General features: G+C 41.5%; 2 protein-coding genes across 3 annotated transcripts in view; both read left to right on the top strand.

Moving 5' to 3' along the window:
• Window positions 1-502: 502 nt before the first annotated feature.
• CTXND2 (cortexin domain containing 2) lies at window positions 503-670 on the top strand. Its single transcript, XM_068963452.1, has one exon. It carries the CDS (start codon window positions 503-505, stop codon window positions 668-670), a length of 168 nt encoding a protein of 55 aa, XP_068819553.1.
• Window positions 671-15,624: 14,954 nt separating this feature from the next.
• The window catches only part of SETDB1 (SET domain bifurcated histone lysine methyltransferase 1), a 29,417-nt gene continuing 25,716 nt past the window's right edge, over window positions 15,625-19,325 (top strand). Inside the window, exons 1-3 of one of the 2 annotated variants that reach the window (XM_068966305.1) lie at window positions 15,625-15,680; window positions 16,634-16,904; window positions 17,790-17,941. In XM_068966305.1, the coding sequence (XP_068822406.1) occupies window positions 16,645-16,904; window positions 17,790-17,941 (412 nt within the window). In that variant the 5' untranslated portion in view covers window positions 15,625-15,680; window positions 16,634-16,644. Of the gene's footprint in view, window positions 15,741-16,633; window positions 16,905-17,789; window positions 17,942-19,325 lie in introns of both variants that reach the window. The other variant, XM_068966304.1, reaches the window with a different exon arrangement.

Below are 19,325 nucleotides of genomic sequence, written 5' to 3'. Positions count from 1 at the left end.
GCTCAGTCCTGCCTTATTCTTCAAAACCCCATGGACTGTAGCCCACCAGGCTCCTCTGTCCATGGAATTTTTCAGGCAAGAAATGCTGGAGTGGGTTGACTGATTCACTTCGTTGTACAGCAGAAACCAACACAACATTATAAAGCAACTATTACCCCAAGCTACTAGCGCTCCCCTAGTAGCTCAGATGGTAAAGCATCCGACTGCAATGCAGGAGACCTGGGTTCAATCCCTGGGTCGGGAAGATCCCCTGGAGAAGGAAATGGCAACCCACTCCAGTATCCTTGCCTGGAAAATCCCATGCACAGAAGAGCCTGGGGCGGGGAGGGTGGGGTACAGTCCATGGGGGTCACAAAGAGTTGGACATGATTAAGCAACTAACACACACATACCCCAATTTTAAAAAATACATACATACAAATATAAGCCAATAAACTTGTTTTATCCTCTTTTGTCTAGGAATATGACAAATCTGGACTAGGGTAAAGAGGCATGTGTTCCCATGGATGACTCAAGCCCGTCCAGTAGTGTTGACGTAGACAAAGGCTTTGCCATCGCCTTTGTTGTTCTCCTGCTTCTCTTCCTGGTAGTGATGATTTTTCGGTGTGCCAAGTTGGTGAAGAATCCCTACGAGGCCAGCTCTACAGCCACAGAACCATCTCTGAGCTGAAGTGTGAAAACACCTGATAGACTTCCCTTCACAGGAGATCTGAAATCTCTTACACAGACATTTATGAAACAGACTGTTTATTACTCCACCTCCCTATTTCTCAGCTTCCTCCCCCTTGCATTCCACAATAGGCACATGAGGGTGAGTTGAGAATAATAATAGGGATGAAACACAAGCTAGTCTGTATTGTTCTATTCAGGGAAAAAGCTACCAAAGCGGGGTCGAGACAGGTTGAACTTATCTGTTAGAATAAAGCCTGGAGGGGCTTCCCCAGCGGCTCAGTGGTAAAGAATCAGCCTGCTAACACAGAAGAGGTAGATTTGACCCCTGGTCTGTGGAGATCCCACATGCTGCAGAGCAAAGAAGCCCAAGCAGCGTAACTACTGAGCCTGTGCTCTAGAACCCAGGAGCCACAACTATTGAAGCCTTGCCACCTTAGAGCCTGTCCTCCTCAGCGAGAGAAGCCACCACAATGAAAATCCCACATGCAGTACCTGGAGAGTAGCCCCCTCTAACTGCAGCTAAAGAAAAACCCACACAGCAACAAAGACCCAGCACAGCCAAAAATGAATGAATAAATAAACAAACAAAAATGTTAAAATAAGACCATGGGTTTCAATCCTCCAATATCTAATCTTCTTGAGATAATTAGACAGTTGGCCATAATTTTATGAGGTAACATAATATAATATCATGATGCTTGGTAAGTTGCATCTAAGCCCTCCTAGAGGTGGTCTTAGGATGTCCCTTTAGTTATGCAAATATAAGGCCAGCAGGAACCGGTTATCATATGATGAGACTCTAACAGGACTTTTTTAGTGTATGAAGCTTAATAAAAGCTGATGCCTTCCTCAAGTGGGCAGAGTTCTGTGGTAAAGGGGAACTAATTTGCCTTGGGTAACCCCTTAACCTCCCTCAGCCTACATTTCCTCACTTGCAAAATAACATCTAGTGTGTTGAAAAGGAGCCCTCAAAATGATACGTCCATGTCCTTATCCCTGAAATCTATGAACATGACCTTATTTGGAAAGATGGTCTTTGCAGATGTAAAGTTAAGGATTTCAAGATGAATTCAACCTGGATTAGTGGGGTAAGCCCTAAATCCCATGACAAATGTCTTTACGAAAGACAGAAGAGAAGACATGCACACAGAGGGGAAAAGGTCAAGTGAAAATGAAAGCAGAGATGGGAGTTATGCAACCACAGCTAAAGGATCCTTGCCTGGAACCATCAGAAGCTGGAAGAGGCAAGGAAGTTTTCCCTCCAGAGCCTTTGGAGGGAGTGCAGCCCTACCAACACCTTGATTTTGGACTTCAGCCTTCAGGACTCTGAGAGAATAAATGTCCCTTGTTTTAAGCCACGTAGTTTGTGATCTTTGTTACGGCAGTCACAGGAAGCTGATATATAATACACGATGATGTGTCACCATCAGCATCCTAGGGACTTTTTAAGAGAAAAGAGAAGGAAATCATAACTCCATCTCTCCGAAGTCTGAAGTTATGGCAATGTGGTAGAGCGAGCTATGACTAACTGGCAGGAAAGTCCATAAGAGAGGTCACTAGAGGGACTTTCCTGGTGGTCCAGTGGTTGGGAATCCGCCCTGCAATGCAGGAAAAATAGGTTCTGTCTCTGGTCCAGGAACTAAGATCCCCCATGCTGCAGGGCACTAAGTCTGTGTGCCACAACTAGACAGTCCATCCACCTCAGAGAAAGATCACTCATGATGCAACTAAAATCTGTTGCAATAAATAAATTAATTAAAATTTTTTCTTATTATTCTTTGTCACCCTTTTCCATACTGTCCTCTTTAGAAGTCACTATGTGCGGGTCACACTTAAGAAATATAAAGTTACTTTTTCTTTCTGTTTTAAAAAAATTAATTTTCTAATTGGAGGAAAATTGCTTTACAACGTGTTGGTTTCTGCTGTACAATAACGTGAATCAGCCATAATTATACAAATATCCCCTCCCTCCCTCTGAAGCCTCCCTCCCCTACCGCATCCCACCCCTGTAAGTCATCACAGAGCACCCTATGTTATATAGCTCCCTATGTTATATAGCAACTTTTCACCAGCTATCTATTTCACACATGGTAGTGTATATATGTCAGTGCTACTTTCTCCATCTCATCCCACTCTCTCTTTGCACTCTGCCCCCTCACCCCCATGCCCACAAGTCCATTCTCCACATCTGCATCTTCCCTGCAAGGGATTGATTCCTTGCCTGCAAATAGGTTTATCAGTACCATTTTTCTAGGTTCCATATATATGTGTTAATATATGATATTTGTCTTTCTCTTTCTGACTTAACTTCACTGCATAACAGGCTATGGGCTCATCTACCTCACTACCACTGACTCAAATTTGTTCCTAAAATATTTTTATTGGGAGAGAGAGACGGACTTCCCTGGTGGTCCAATGGCTAAGACTCTGCACTCCCAATGCAGGAAGCCTGGGTTCAATCCCTGGTCAGGGAAATGGATCCTACATGCTGTAACTAAGACCTAGAACAGCCAAATAAATAAATAAAAAGAGAGAGAGAGAGAATTCACTAGAAGGAAAGGAGGCACCTAGGCCACTGACGAAGGCTCAATACAGGTCTGGCTGAAGAAAATTGGTTCTAGCACGGTAAATAAAAGAGACTAAAGCTCTCAGGTCCAGCCAGGCTGGGCCAAATGTTCTAGGCAACAGCAACCTCATATGGGAATGCGAACTAAGAGAGTCATAATCTTGGAATCTAAGTGTGGGGCTTAAATTCATAATCTTGGAATCTAAGTGTGGGCTTGTGCAGGTACTTGGACCAGCATGCAGCCACTTCCGAGGAGACCTGTATCCTTGGCGACCAGGCTGGGCCAGGCTTTAGCAGCAATACTAGATGGTATGGAAATAGAACTCTAGCCGTGCACTGTTAGCAGAGACTTGATGATTATCTCTGTTTCTGACTCCTGGAAACAGGGCTTCTTCCCCCATGCCTCGCTTGAGTAAATCCTCAGGATTATTTGAAAATAGAGGAAAGGAAACCAAAGGCTTCTACTGGAGATACTAGACTTTGCCTTCACCAGAACAGAGGGTGTTATATTGGTTAAACTGGAGAAAGAGATGATTTGTACCCTTATTGAGTAAAAAAAATTCACGGTAAGGTACAGGTCAGCATAAAATAAAAGCAGATTTAGATTGAAGCAGTACTTGAGGGTGACATGTGTTTCCCTCCAGAAGCTCAGAAATTAACCTTTTCCCCACCTTCCAAAGTTAAATGAATAACTTCCTAGGTGATTCAGTGGTAAAGAATCAGCCTGCAATGCAGGAGACATAGGTTCAGTCCGTGGGTCAGGAAGATGCCCTGGAGGAGGAAATGGCAACCCACGCCAGTATTCTTGCCTGAAAAATCCCATGGACAAAGGAGCCTGGCTGGTTACAGTCCATAGGGTCGCAAAGAGTTGAATACAACTAAATGACTGAGCACACGTGCACACACACACACACACACACACACACACACACACACACACACACACACAGAGGCCATCTAAAATAAAATGCAAGACAAACACAGATTTGACTGTTATCTTACTTTCTCCCTTAACTTATCCAAGGCGGGTGGAAATGCATCAATTAGAAGTGTATCAAATGTGGAAGCAGAGAAAGAGGAGCAACCCAAGGCAAACTCACACAGGGACAATGTGATGAATGCTGTTTAGGAAAGAAGGCAACTTAGCCATTGGACAACAGAATATTTCCAGTCCTGGTAGTCAGATGGTCCTTAGTGTGGAGATTCAGGGAGTTGAAGCCACACACCTTGAATCCATCTGGTTTTAGCGCCCACATTAGCTCTGTTAATCTGGTGTCCTTAAATATTCCTTTCAGTTACCTTAAACTGGTGGCTTAGAAATCCAATGGGTTTGCAAAGAAGTTTTATTGGGCAGACCCCCTCCAGTATAATCTACAAACCTTGTGCAGGTGTGTGTTGCATTTTACATTTGATTTTTGAGTTAACATTTAAAAATTATTGTGAAAGTAATAAATGCACAGTGGTAAAAAATTTTTTTTATAAATGTTACTTAAGATTAAAAAGGCAGAAATTTCCTAGACACTGCCTTGTTTCACAAATCTTTCCAGAGTAACTGCTATTAAGGTAATTTGTCTTTACACATATGTGTATTTTTCCAGACATTCTTTTCTTTTTATTTTTAAAGTAATATTTTTGAATAAACTATCCATTTTTATGCTTCAGAATTCAAAAACTATTAAATGGTATACTGTAAAAACTGTTGGAGTCAAGACTGTGGGTAAAAATATCAATAACCTCAGACATGCAGATGATACCACACTTATAGTAGAAAGCCAAGAGGAATTAAAGAGCCTCTTGATGAAGGTAAAAGAAGAGAGTGAAACAGATGGCTTAAAACTCAACATTTAAAAAAAGAAGATCATGGCATCCAGTCCCATCACTTCATGGCAAATAGATGGGGAAACAATGGAAACAGTGATAGACTTTATTTTCTTGGGCTCCAAAATCACTGTGGACAGTGACTGCAGCCATGAAATTAAAAGACACTTGCTCCTTGGAAGAAAAGCAATGAAAATCCTAGACAGTATATTAAAAAGCAGAGACATTTTTTTGCCTACAAAGGTCTGTATAGCCAAAGCTATGATTTTTCTGGTAGTCATGTATGGATGTGAGAGCTGGACAATAAAAAAGGCTGAGCACTGAAGAAGTGATGCCTTCAAACTGTGGTGCTGGAGAAGACTCTTGAGAGTCCCTTGGACAGCAAGGAAATCAAACCAGTCTGTCCTAAAGGAAATCAGTCCTGAATATTCATTAGAAGAACTGATGCTGAAGCTGAAGCTCCAATACTTTGCCTACCTGATGCAAAGAACTGACTCATTTGAAAAGACCCTGATGCTTAGAAAGATTGAGGGCAGGAGGAGAAGGGGATAACAGAGGATAAGATGGTTGGATGGCATCACCAACCCAGTGGACATGAGTTTGAGCAAACTCGGGGAGGTGGTAAAGGACAGGAAAGCCTGGTGTGCTGCAGTCCATGGGGTTGCAGAGTCGGACACAACTGAGTGCCTAAACAACAAAACTCTTACTCCCACCCTTGTCCCCACCTTCAATTTGCCCTCTTTAGAGACAACCAGTATTAATTTCTTAGGTATCCATCCAGTGATATTTTACATATATGTATAAAAATGTGTATTTTTGCTATTATTTAACAACTAAGGGACTTCATCTGTGGTCCAGTAGCTAAGTCACCACGCTCCTAATGCAGAGGACCCAGGTTCCATCCTTGGTCATGGAACTAGTTCCCACATGCTGAAACTAAGAGTTCACACGCCACAACTAAAGATTCTTCATGCCACAAAAAAGATCGAAGATCCCACATGCCTCGGGATCTGACTAAGACACAGCACAGCCAAATAAAGAAATAAATATTTAACAACTAATAGCATGGTATATTGGAGAAGAAAATGGCAACCCACTCCAGTACTCTTGCCTGGAAAATTCCATGGACAGAGGAGCCTGGTAGGCTGCAGTCCATGAGCATGGTATATATTGGAGAAAGAAATGGCAACCCACTCCAGTGTTCTTGCCTGGAGAATTCCAGGGACGGGGGAGCCTGGTGGGCTGCTGTCTATGGGGTCGCACAGAGTCGGACATGACTGACATGACTTAGCAGCAGCAGCAGCAGCATGGTATATGGGGCTTCCCTGGTAGCTCAACTGGTAAAGAATCTGCCTGCAATGCGGGAGACCTGGGTTTTATCCCTGGGTAGGGAAGATGCCCTGGAGAAGAGCATAGCAACCCACTCCAGTATTCTTGCCTGGAGAATCCCCATGCACAGAGGAGCCTGGTGGGCTACAGTCCATGGGTCCCAAAGATTCGGACAAGAGTCAGGTACTAAGTACAGCACAGCAGAGCAAAGCATGGTATATACATGTTCTGCACTTGTTTTTTTCATTTAATCATGTATCTTGAAGATCGCTTCATATTAATGCACAAAGAGCTTCCTTAGCCTTTTTTTTTAATATAACACTGCTGAGTATGCCCCTGTTTGGGTGTGCTATAGTTTGTTTAATGAACACTTGCTGATGACAATTTATTTTGTTTCTAAACATTTTATTTCAGATAATGTTGCAGGAGATAATTTAGCACTTTATGTCATTTCGAAGGTATGTAGTTTAATTCCTAGAAGTTGAATTGCTGACAGAGTATTGCAGAATTTACAAAACAAGTTTTTTATTTTTTATTTTTTTGGCAAGCTGAGTCTTGGTTGCTGCCTGGGATTTTCTCTAGCTGTGACAAGCTGGTGATACTCTCTAGTTGTGGTGTGCAGACTTCTTATTGCAGTGGCTTCTCTTGTTGCTGAGAGTGTGGTCTAGGGTGTACAGGCTGCAGTAGCTGTGGCACATGGGTTCAGTAGTTGTGGCTCCCAGGCTCTAGAGCACTGTCTTAGTTGTGGCACATGGGCTTAGTTGCTCCGTGGGATATGGAATCTTCCCAAATCAGGGATCAAACCCACCTTCTCTGCATTGGCAGGCTGATTCTTTACCACTGAGCCACCAGGGAAGTCAGAATTTACAAAATTTTTTTAACTACTTGTGAATAATCAAAACTCAGAAGCTTGCATACAAAAAAAAAATCGTTTTTCAAGTTCCCTTGAAAAATTGGAGATCTGGCAGCACCATATGTGCCACACAGAAGAAAAATTAGCTAGAGCTAAATGTCAACTGCTCCTTGTAAGTGAGATATGTATTTCCCGAGTGACCACAGTTCTGTCTCACCTGGTTTTGCTCCATTACATTACTTTCTTGATGTCTGAAACCCTCTGAGTTTTTAATCCCTATGTTCCTTTGTTTTGATTCTGAAATTTTGCAGTAACCTTCAGATTATGATTCTATTTCCCCTAAGTCTGCCTGCAAGGAAAGGATCATTTGGCATTCCAAGGTTTTGGCCCCCACACTATGATATCTCATGATCAAGTAATAAGTAGCATATGTTTGTGATTTTTCAACGTATAACAGTAGACTATAGGTGTGAATGTGTTGAGCATACCAATATGAACACTAACATGAGTACAGGTGTTACAGTTATTTATTTCATATTATTAAGCTGGCAATTCAATTCAGTTCAGTCGCTCAGTCATGCCTGACTCTTTGCGACCCCATGGACTGCAGCACACCAGGCCTCCCTGTCCATCACCAACTCCCAGAGTTTACTCGAACTCACGTCCGTTGAGTCAGTGATGCCATCCAACCATCTCATCCTCTGTCATCCCCTTCTCCTCCCACCTTCAATCTTTCCCAGCAACAGGGTCTTTTCAAATGAGTCAGTTCTTCACATCAGCTGGCCAAAGTATTGGAGTTTCAGCTTCAATAAGCTGTCTTATTATTATTATTATTAATATTTTGTAAATTTTAATAAGGTTGGACTTACTTGGTGGTCCAGTGGTTAAGTCTCCACATTTCCATTGCAGGAGGCACAGGTTCAACCTCTGGTCAGGGAACTAAGATTCCACATTCCATGCAGTAAGGCCAAAAAAACCCCAAACTGATTTATACCAATAGGTCATTACACTGGATTACATCTAAAATAATAAAGAATATTAAAAATAATGTAATTTATATCAGGGCCTGATTGTCTCTGACAGGAGTTACTCTTCAATCCTTAACAAACAAACAGAAAAAGCCAGAGTTTGGCTCCCTAACTATTGTCCTGGAAAGGATTATACAGCTCAAACCTGCCTTTCCTACAGTGTTTCTCAAATTTTAGTGAGCAGGAACTTCCCTGGTGGTACAGTGGATAGGAATCCACCTTGCAACGCAGGGGATACTGGTTCAGTCCTTCCAGGAAAAGTCCACATGCTGCAGAGCAGCTAAGCCCCAGTACCACAATTACCGAGGCCTCGCCTAGAGCCTGTGCTCCAAAGCTAGAGAAGCCACTGCAATGAGAAGCCTGAGTATCACAATGAAGAATAAGCCCCTTGCTCGCTGCAATTTGAGAAAGCCCGAGCACAGCAAGAAAGACTCAGTGTGGCCAAAAATAAAATAAATAATTTTTTTAAAGCTTTAAAAGAAAACATTAAGTGAACAAATTACCTGGCGGTCTACTAAAATTCAGATTCTGGTTCAGCACTCCATGAGTTGGGGCCAGAGATTTAGGGTCTCTAGCAGGCTCCCTGACTGCATGTTTAGCAGCAAGTCCTCATAAGACACTTCCCTGAGTCCCACCGCTGATCTATTGGACTAATTGCTTCAGCTTCTCAGGGCAATGAAGAAATCAGATTGGAATATGATGCTCCAAATTGCTTCTGTTTCTCTTCGATATCCCCATTCCTTACTTCCACCCTCAGCCCACCCACACACATATCAGAAAACTGAACGAATCTTAACAGGAACATAATCAGGGCAGAGCAAAGATTTCCCTTTAATCATCACAAACTCCAGAGTACTGCATGTATGGGGCAATAGGTCGGTTGCTAGAGGAAACAAAGATATTAAGATAGGAACTCAGCCTTGGGTTGATCACAAACCAGCAGAGGAAACACACAGACCCAGATAACTCATGACAGGAAAAGAATTAAGGCAATGGAAGCACAGAGGCAAAAGTTGATTCCACAGGGGATAAGTGATGGTCCCAGGTTCATTGCATTGGGTTGGGTTTGGGTCCAAGTTATGTCATTTAGGATCTTTTGTTGCAGGGCACGTCTCTCTGTGGCTTCCGGGCTCTCTAGTTGTGGCACATGGGCTCCAGAGCACATAGACTTAGCAGTTGCTCTGAGGTATATGGGATCTTAGTTCCTTGACCAGGGATCAAACCCAAATCCCCTGCACTGGAAGGCAGATTTTTAACCAAGGAAGTCCCTGGAAAAGAGATTCTTAAACTCTGGTCCCTGTTCCAATAGCATGAGCATCACCTGGGAAAATCTGAGACATGCAAATTCTCAAACTCCACCCAGACCTACTCCAAGAGTGGTATGGAGATAGCAACCTGTGGTTTAACAAGCTCTCCATGTGATTCTGATACATATTAAAGTTTGACTATGAAAACTTTACATAGAAGACATTTAGTTTGACCTTAGAGAACTAATATTTCATCAACAGAAAGGTGGGCTTCCCAGGTGGCACTAGTAGTAAGGAACCTGCCTGCCAATATAGGAGACATAAGAGACGTGGGCTTGGTCCCTGAGTTAGGAAGATCCCCTGGAGAAGGAAATGGCAACCCACTCCAGTACTCTTGCATGGAGAGTCCCACGGACAGAGGAGCCTGGTGGTCGACAGTGCATTGGGTTGCCAAGAGTTGGACATGACTGAAGTGACTTAGCACACAATAGAAAGGGAAGGGTTATTCCAGGAGATAGATCACAGTAAGCAAAGGAATGAAGATATAAAATTGAAACACATACACATATTGGGGAAAAAGCATATAATCAGGAATGCAAAAGGAGAAATGGGAAATATGTCAGATAGGTAAATGGGGGACAAATTATGAAGAGTTTTAAATTTTATAATTGAAGTTTGAATATAAAGAAAACAGTTTTAAAGCAGGGGAGTGACATGATCAAAGCCACTAATAGAACCGATTTAAAATAAGGACTACCAGCCAGGAGGCTACTTTGTCCTGGCAAGAAATAAGAACTAGGGGAATTCCCTGCTGGTCCAGTGGTTAAGACTGCATGCGTGCTCAGTCACTCAGTCCTGTCCAACACTTTGCAACCCCATGGACTGTAGCCTGCCAGGCTCCTCCATCCATGGGATTTCCCAGCAAGAATATTGGACTCGGTTGCCATTTCCTCCTTCAGGGGATCCTCCCAACCCAGGGATCGAACTTGCATCTCTTGAAGACTCCTGCATTGGCCAGCAGATTCTTTATATTGAGCCACCTAGGAAGCCTCAGTGGTTAAGACTACAGGCTTCCAAAGCAGAGGGGGCAGGTTCAATCCCTGGTCAGGAACTAAGAGTCTACATGCTGCATGGTGTAGCAGAAAAAAAGAAAAAGTGAGAAAGAGGGAGTGAAAAGAAGGAAGCAAGAGAGAGGGAGAGAGAGAAAGGAAGGAAGGAAGGACTAAATAAAGGCAGCAGAATAGGAAATGAAAGGGGGAAAAAGATATAAAAAGCATTTACAAGCTAGGATAAACAAGCTGTATTGTATAATGGTTTAAGACAACAGTTTGTAGGGCCAAACTGCCATGCTCTAACATTTTTTAACTTTGTGGTCTTTGGAGATTTATTTAATGCTGTGCCTCAGTTTTCTATCCATAAAAAAAAAATAATATATGCAATGGAATATTATTCACTCATAAAAAGGATGAAATCTTACCATTTGTGGCAATATGAATGGACCTGAGGGAATAATGCTAAGTGAAACAATTCAGACAGAGAAAGACAAATACTGTATAATCTCATTTATATGTGGAATCTTAAAAGCAAACAAACAAAAAGACCATGAAAACCCAATTCATACTGAAAACAAAGTGGTGGTTTCCAGAGATGTGGGAAGATGTGGGTAGGTAAAATGAGTGAAGGGAGTTGAAAGGTACAAACTTCTAGTTATAAAACAAAGAAGTCATGGGGATGTAATATACACCATGGTAGCTATAATTAATAACATTATATTGCATATTTGAAAGTTGTTAACAAAGAAAATCTTAAAGTTTCTCATCACAAGAAAAAAATTATGTATGGTAGCCTGTTAACTAGAGTTATTGTGGTACTCATTTTGCAATATACACAAATATCAAACCATTATTTTGTATATGATGTCATGAGTCAATTCTATCTCAATTTTAAAATTTTACTTTAAAAAAAGGAGACAATATTATTATTGTTCCTACCTCATCCGATTGTTGTGAGAATTAAATTAAATTAAATTAACGACTGTAAAGTGCTTAAAACACTGCCTGTTATGAAGTAACCAATAAATACCGTGTGTGTGTTTTACAAGGAGTAATAAGAGTCCTAGAGTCTACAGGCTCTACGGTGACTGCAGCCATGAAATTAAAAGACGCTTGCTCCTTGGAAGAAAAGTTATGACAAACATAAACAGCATACTAAAAAGCAGAGATATCATTTTGCTAACAAAGGTCTGTGTAGTCAAGCTATGGTTTTTCCAGTAGTCATGTGTGGATGTGAGAGTTGGACCATAAAGAAGGCTGAGCGCTGAAGACTGATGCTTTTGAACTGTGGCATTGGAGAAGACTCTTGAGAGTCCCCTTTGACTGCAAGGAGATCAAACTAGTCAATCCTAAAGGATATCAACCCTGAATATTCATTGGAAGGACTGATGCTGAAGCTGAAGCTCCAATACTTTGACCCCCTGATGCAAAGAGCCAATTCATTGGAAAAGACCCTGATGCTGGGAAAGCCTGTGGGCAAGAGTAGAAGGGGAACAACAGAGGATGAGATGGTTGGATGGCATCACCAACTCAATGTACGTGAGTTTCAGCAAACTTCAGGAGGTAGTAAAGGACAGGGAATCCTGGTGTGCTGCAGTCCATAGGGTCTCAAAGAGTTGGACACGACTTAACAACAGCAACAATACATCTAAAATTTCTACCTCAGGGACTTCCCTGGTAGTCCAGTGGTTAAGACTTCACACTTCCAATGCAGGGATGCAAGGGGCCTGTGTTTGATTCTTGGTCAGGAAACTAAGATCCCACATGCTGCATGGTGCATCCAAAATAATTAACTAATTAAAATAAAATTTCTAGCTCAGGTAAGAAAATAATACAATCACGAGGTGAGTTTGGAACATTCTGAATTTCAAATATTTTGAGAAGACATTTACTTCGCTGTACCTCAATTCCTGGTGTCGTAACAACAAGAAATAGGTACTTAGCATCATCCCAGGAAACTAGTGGACAGGTGAAATGAGCATAGGTGAAAGGGTGGTCACCAGGAGAGGAATTCAAAAACTTTGATGATCCTGGCTGCTCAGACCCTATTTTCAGTCTTACACAGAAGGTTCCATGAACTTCCCTGGCAGTCCAGTGGTTAAAAGTGTGTTTCCACACCGTCTGACATAAATCACAGCAGGATCCTCTATGATCCACTTCCCGGAGTAATGGAAATAAAAGCAAAAATAAACAAATGGGACCTAATTAAACGTAAAATCTTTTGCACAACGAAGGAAACTATAAGCAAGGTGAAAAGACAGCCTTCAGGATGGGAGACTATAACAGCAAACGAAGCAACTGACATAAAATTAATCTCAAAAATATCCAAGCAGCTCATGCAGCTCAAAACCATAAAAAAATAAATGACCCAACCAAAAAATGGGCCTGAAAAACTGAACAGACATTTCTCCAAAGAAGACATACAGATGGCTAACAAACACATGAATAGATGCTCAACATCACTCATTCTCAGAGAAATGCAAATCAAAATTACAATGAGATAGATACCATCTTACTCTGGCTGCTATTAAAAAGTCTACAAATAATAAATGCTGGAGAGGGTGCAGGGAAAAGGGAACCCTCTTACAGTGTTGGTGGGAATGCAAACCAATACAGCCACTATGGAGAACAGCATGGAGATTCCTTAAAAAACTGGAAATAGAACTGCAATACAACCAGCAATCCCACTGCTGGGCATACACACTGAGGAAACCAGAACTGAAAGAGAGATGTGTACCCCAGTGTTCATCGCAGCACTGATTTACAATAGCTAGGACATGGAAGCAACCTAGATGTCCATAAGCAGATGAATGGATAAGAAAGTTGTGGTACATACACACAATGGAATATTACTCAGCCATTAAAAAGAATACATTTGAATCAGTTCTAATGAAGTGGATGAAACTGGAGCCTATTATACAGAGTGAAGTAAGTCAGAAAGAAAAATACCAATACAGTATATTAATACATATATATGGAATTTAGAAAGATGGTAACGATGAACCTATATTCGAGACAGCAAAAGAGACACAGATATAAAGATCAGACTTTTGTACTCTGTAGGAGAAGGCGAGGGTGGGATGATTTGAGAGAATAGCATTGAAACATGTATATTACCAAATGTGAACTAGATCCCCAGTCCAACTTCAATGCATGAAACAGGGCACTCAAAGCCTGTGCACTGGGATGACCCTGAGGGATGAAATAGGTAGGGAGGTGGGGGGGCGGTTTCAGGATGGGGGACACATGTATACCCATGGCTGATTCATGTCAATGTATGCCAGAAACCACTACAATAAAGAAATTAGCCTCCAATTAAAATAAATAATTTTTTTAAGTGTGTTTCCAATGCAGGAGGCACGGGTTTGATCCTTGGTTGGGGAACTAAGACCCCACATGGGTGCAGTATGGCCAAAAAAAAAAAAGAGAGAGAGAGAAGTTTGGCTTATACTTTTTAAATGAACTTAGGAGCACTTGATGTAAAGAGGGCTGAGCAAATTAAACTATTTAATGAACTCATTAAATTAAAGTAGTAATGAGATTCTGTGGTAGTCAATAGTGCTGATTCATCAAATACATCTGGTTCTCCATCCTTCTGGGGATGAGACATGACTGTTCTTCCTGGCCCTCTCCTGTTTGGGTAGGGCCTCATTCAAGCCAGTAGGTTGAGTCATTCTAGTTGCCAGTGTGAGACTCTCTAGTGATATCTCCTTATGGCAGGGTGGCACATCAGCCTGTGTTTCCGAGTGGCTATCGTGAGCAGAACTCGACTGTTACCCTTTTAGAGATGATTATGCAGTGTGAATGAATAATATATGCTTCTTCTTGTAAACTTTTGGTGTTGTTTCCACAACATAGCCTAGTCTATCCTGACACAGATATCATTTAAATACATATCAAATTCTTAAAAATTAAACAGTTAACAAAAAGTCCTAATGAGGATGTGGGGAAAGAGACACTTTCACAGATTTGCTAGTGAAAGTGAAAATTGTTTCAACCTTTTTGAAAAGTAATTTGACAGCAGATTCTGATAAAAATAGGGGAAAGTACATATTTTTCACCTCAGATTCCATTTGGGGGGATCTCTGTCACAGAACTAAAAGTACTAATGCCAGAGGATGTTTAATATTTATTGTTGAATTTTTGTTGTGGCTAAAAACCGAGCATAATCTAAATTTCTAAATATGATTTAACCATATTATGAAGTATTACACAACTATCAAAAAGAAAACTTTTAATTGACTTCATGGAATGTCCACATGTTAAGTGAAAACAGAAACAAAAAATCCATGTTTGATCTTGTACACACAAGCCTAGAAAACTAAGTTGATTTACCTCAAAGGAGCAGGGGTGGTTAAGTGATGGGTGTGGAGAAGCTATTTTCGTGTTTTTCGTATTACATCTTCCACCTGATGCGAAGAACTGACATTGGAAAAGACCCTGATACTGGGAAAGATTGAAGGCAGGAGGAAAAGGGTACGACAGAGGCTGAGATGTGGCATCACCCACTCGACAGACATGAGTTTGAGCACGCTCCGGGAGTTGGTGATGGACGGGGAAGCCTGTCGTGCTGCAGTCCATAGGGTCGCAAAGTCGGACACGACTGAGCGACTGAACGGAACTCGACTTATTACAATTTGTACGATTTATGTAACACAACAAACTGAAGTACAAGGGAGAATTCTAAACCTTAGTGGTTGCCGACTGAGCCTCTGCACAACAAACTTAGTACTACTACCACTAGTTGTGAGGTGGTAGACGAGGCGGAGCCTTTCTGTAATGTATCTAAGCCACGCCCACTCTACCCGCCAATCGTTTCTCACGTGTGCCCTGGAAGGATTTTCCTTGACGCATGCGTACGCCCCTGAGTTTCCCAGCCTTCTAGGGGCGCCCTGCGGCTTTGGGTTTGACCCCACCAGGCTACCGTCGCAGCGACCGGAACGGCACCTCTGGCTTGCTTCCGGCGTCTTTTTTTTTTTTTTTTTTTCCCCCTCCCCCCCGTCGCTTCCCCTTCCCTCCCTCACGCTTCTTCCCCTCCCCCTGCTCCCTTTTCTGTTTGGTTTCGTTCTTTCCTACCGAGGTCGACCCCTGCGTCGTGAGTCTGGGGTCTGGCTGGTGAGAAAGAGCCATCTTTACCTAGAAACAGGGGAGGTGTGGGAAGTACTGTTAATTGAGGTATTTTGGAGATCAAGGGCTTGTATGGAATGTTTTGTTATAAGAGGTCGGGCGAGGGTGGTCGGGCGAGGTCTTTCCCGGAGACTAGCGGGGGCGGTGTTGAACTGGATTTGCGGGTGGGTGGGACGCACCCCTAAAATGGGTAGCGCGGGGGTGGGGCGGCGTGTGGGCTAAAGAGAAATGGAGGCAGTGAGAACTCGCACTGGGTTCGCAGGGCATTCTGGCTTCAGTTTTGCATTAACCGTTTGATCGAAGAAGCAGTTAACACCAGTGTGTGTTGTATGTGCGAGTATTTGAATTGTCGATTTAGGTAGCTACCTTTTATTCCCACATTATTTTATTTCATTTTACTTTGGGAAGACCTTTTCTCCTGCAAGCTTTTGTGTACTTAAGTGTCTTTCAACGTGAAAGCAAAGTGATGAAAGGAGAAAAGTAATTAAAGAGAAAACAGCGAATTAGGGAGTTGTATACCAAACCTTACCCTCCAGGTGGGGATATTTGCTCAAATTAGCATAGCGTGCAAAGATTTATCTCATTAGTCAAGGAACACAGGTCACAGAAATATCTACCTCAATAAATTGCTTCTTTTCAGTTTCCTAAAACATTTTTGGTAGCTCCTTGTTGCATGATATATGTCCTCCATGCCCTGTCAAACTTTCATTTTATTCAGGCCTATAGTCTACAGCTTATAGGAGATGAGAACTCTACAAAATTTCAGCTTCAGATACTGGAGAACTGGGGGATTGGTGGAGGGGTGGACATGGAATCAAACCTAACTACATATATCTGAGTAACAAGTTGCTGAGTAGGAATGAGTTTTATTAGGGGACTGAAATTCTCTTTTGTGGTTATGATCAACTCCAAAAGTAATTTTAGTTTCCTGCTCCATGTAGAGGACAGCAATATGTCCTCCCTCCCTGGGTGCATTGGTTTGGCAGCAGCAACAGCAGCAGTGGAGTCTGAAGAAATTGCAGAGCTGCAACAGTCCGTGGTTGAGGAGCTGGGTATCTCAATGGAGGAGCTTCGACAGTTCATTGATGAAGAACTGGAAAAGATGGACTGTGTACAGCAGCGCAAGAAGCAACTAGCAGAGTTGGAGACTTGGGTAATACAGAAGGAATCTGAGGTGGCCCATGTTGACCAACTCTTTGATGATGCATCCAGGTAAGAACCACATAGGAAATAGTAAATCTGCCTATTGGCAGACATTTTAAAAATAGTATAATTGTTATGGCATTGTACTTTAGAAGGTACAGACATGTAGAACCTTGCTCTTCCTCAAAGGTTAAGGGCCAAAATCTAACTGCACAGTCATAATATAATATTCATCTATCAGCGGTTAATATATGATCAGCAGTGAAAGTGAAAAAGTGGAAGTTAGTCACACAGTCATGTCCGACTCTTTGTGATCCCATTGACTGTAGCCCACCAGGTTCCTCCGTCCATGGAATTCTCCAGGCAAGAGTACTGAAGTGGGTTGCCATTTCCTTCTCCAGGGGATCTTCCCAACCCAGGGATCAAACCTCGGTCTCCTGCATTGCAGGCGGGTTCTTTACCATCTGAACTACTGATCAGCAGTAGGGGAATCCAAGTCTTGAGTCCCTTCCGCTTCTTTATCCTACACTCTGCTTCAGAACAGTTGTTTTGTTTTCTTATTAGAATCATCTAGGGAGTGCATATTGTGAAGATTTGCTGTTTTGTGTAACTGTGAAGCTTTAACAAGTTCCTCGAACCTTATTTCTACTCTAAACCCCCAGAAGAGTGGTTTCTTTTGCCCTACTTGTCACTTAGAATGTATTTTCAAATAACAAAAGGTAAATAATGAAGTTGAAAGGACCATGCTTTGAACTTACTTTGGATTTTTCAAGAAACCACAATTTAAATATTTTTCTATGGGATAAGCCTCTTAAATTCAAAACAGAGACACTTTGGAATATGGTCTGTTTAAATAGAAGTCATTATATAGTTAAATATATATAAATAAATTCTAATGGCTTTTCCCCCTGCTTCTGCTGGCTTTGACCTTTTCTACATGTGTTCCAATATTAGGGCAGTGACTAACTGTGAGTCTTTGGTGAAGGACTTTTATTCCAAACTGGGACTACAGTACCGGGACAGCAGCTCTGAAGATGAAGCTTCCCGGCCTACAGAAATAATTGAGATTCCTGATGAAGATGATGATGTCCTCAGTATTGATTCAGGTAAGAGATGAGGCTATGGACTGGAAAGTCTCAGGATTGAAACTGAAACGGGAAGATGAGCAGATAGAAGATAAGAGAGGAGAAAAACCATTCTCACTAACTTCATATTCCTAACTGTTGGACTTGTCTGTTACAGGAAAAAAAAAAAAAAAGATTGTTAGTGTCATGGATCTTCCCTGCCTGCTACTTCCTGATTGAATTATTCTCCTTTCCCCATTCTGTATAATCTGTTTTCTAAATTTCCTTGCTTTTTTTAATAGACGGCATTTAACGTGTGGGCATATATATATATTTCTCAAAGCAGATTATTTGGTTTTGTCTATTCTTTAACAATTTTTAAGGTATAATTTACATGCTATAAAATTCACCCACTTTAAGTGTACAGGTTGAGTTGTAGTGAATAATTTTATAGTACGGCAGTCTTCACCCCAATCCAGTTTTAGAACTCTTGCATCACACCAGAAAGTGCCCTCATGCATGTTTGTCATTAGTCTGTATTGTCACCCCCAGGCAACCACTGATCTGCTTGCTTTCTCTGTGAAGTTTAGAAATTTACTGTTAAGTAGGGTCACAGTATGTCATCTATTATGTCTACCTTCTGTCATTTAACATGTGTTTGAGGTTCATCTGTGTTGCATTTATCAGTAGTTTGTTCCTTTTTTGTTGAATAACATTCCATTGTATGGATAGCCACATGTTTTTATCCATTCCTCAGTTGATAAACATTTGGGTTGTTTCCAGCTTGGGGCCATTACCAGTAATGTTGGTATGACCATTTGTGTGGAAGTTTTAATGTCCATGTTTTGTTTCATGTCTCTTGGATATTCCACCCAAGAGTGGAATTGCTAGGTCTTAAGGTAAATGTATGAGTTTTGAAGAAACTGCTGTTGTGTTTTCCAGTTTTACATTCCTGCTAGCAAAGTATGGGAGACATCCTTGTCAGTGATTGGTATTGTTAGTCATCTGGTCATTCTAGTGGGTGCATGCATGACAGTATCATTCTCTGCGGGATCTTGGGCCACAGCAGTGAAAGCCCAGAATCCTAACCATTAGACCACTGGGGGACTCATTCGCATTGTGATTGTAGTTTGTATGTTTCTAAAGACATCGAGCATCTTTTTCACATACTTATTTGCCATTTATGTATGTATTTTAGGCAACTATCTGTTCAGATAATTTTGCCTTTTTGAAAAAATTGGTTGTCTTTTTACTGTTGACTTTTCTAAGTCAATATATATAAGTCTTCTGACTTATTGTACTTTAGGTACTATTCATTTATTAGTTCTGTTTTATAAACATTTTCTCCCAGATGTGGCCTCTTCATTTTCTTAATGATGTCTTTTGAAGAATAAAAATTCTTAAAGTAAGGATTGAGGGTAGTTGG

The sequence above is a fragment of the Capricornis sumatraensis genome, chromosome 2 (assembly GCF_032405125.1).
Source record: "Capricornis sumatraensis isolate serow.1 chromosome 2, serow.2, whole genome shotgun sequence".
Taxonomy (NCBI): Eukaryota; Metazoa; Chordata; class Mammalia; order Artiodactyla; family Bovidae; genus Capricornis; species Capricornis sumatraensis.
Note: the sequence above shows the minus strand (reverse complement) of the source record. Positions and strands in the feature narration are given on the sequence as shown.

Bases quoted from the DNA above. Each gene is read 5' to 3' on its own strand.
- CTXND2 (XM_068963452.1), top strand. From the start codon at position 503: ATGGATGACTCAAGCCCGTCCAGTAGTGTTGACGTAGACAAAGGCTTT.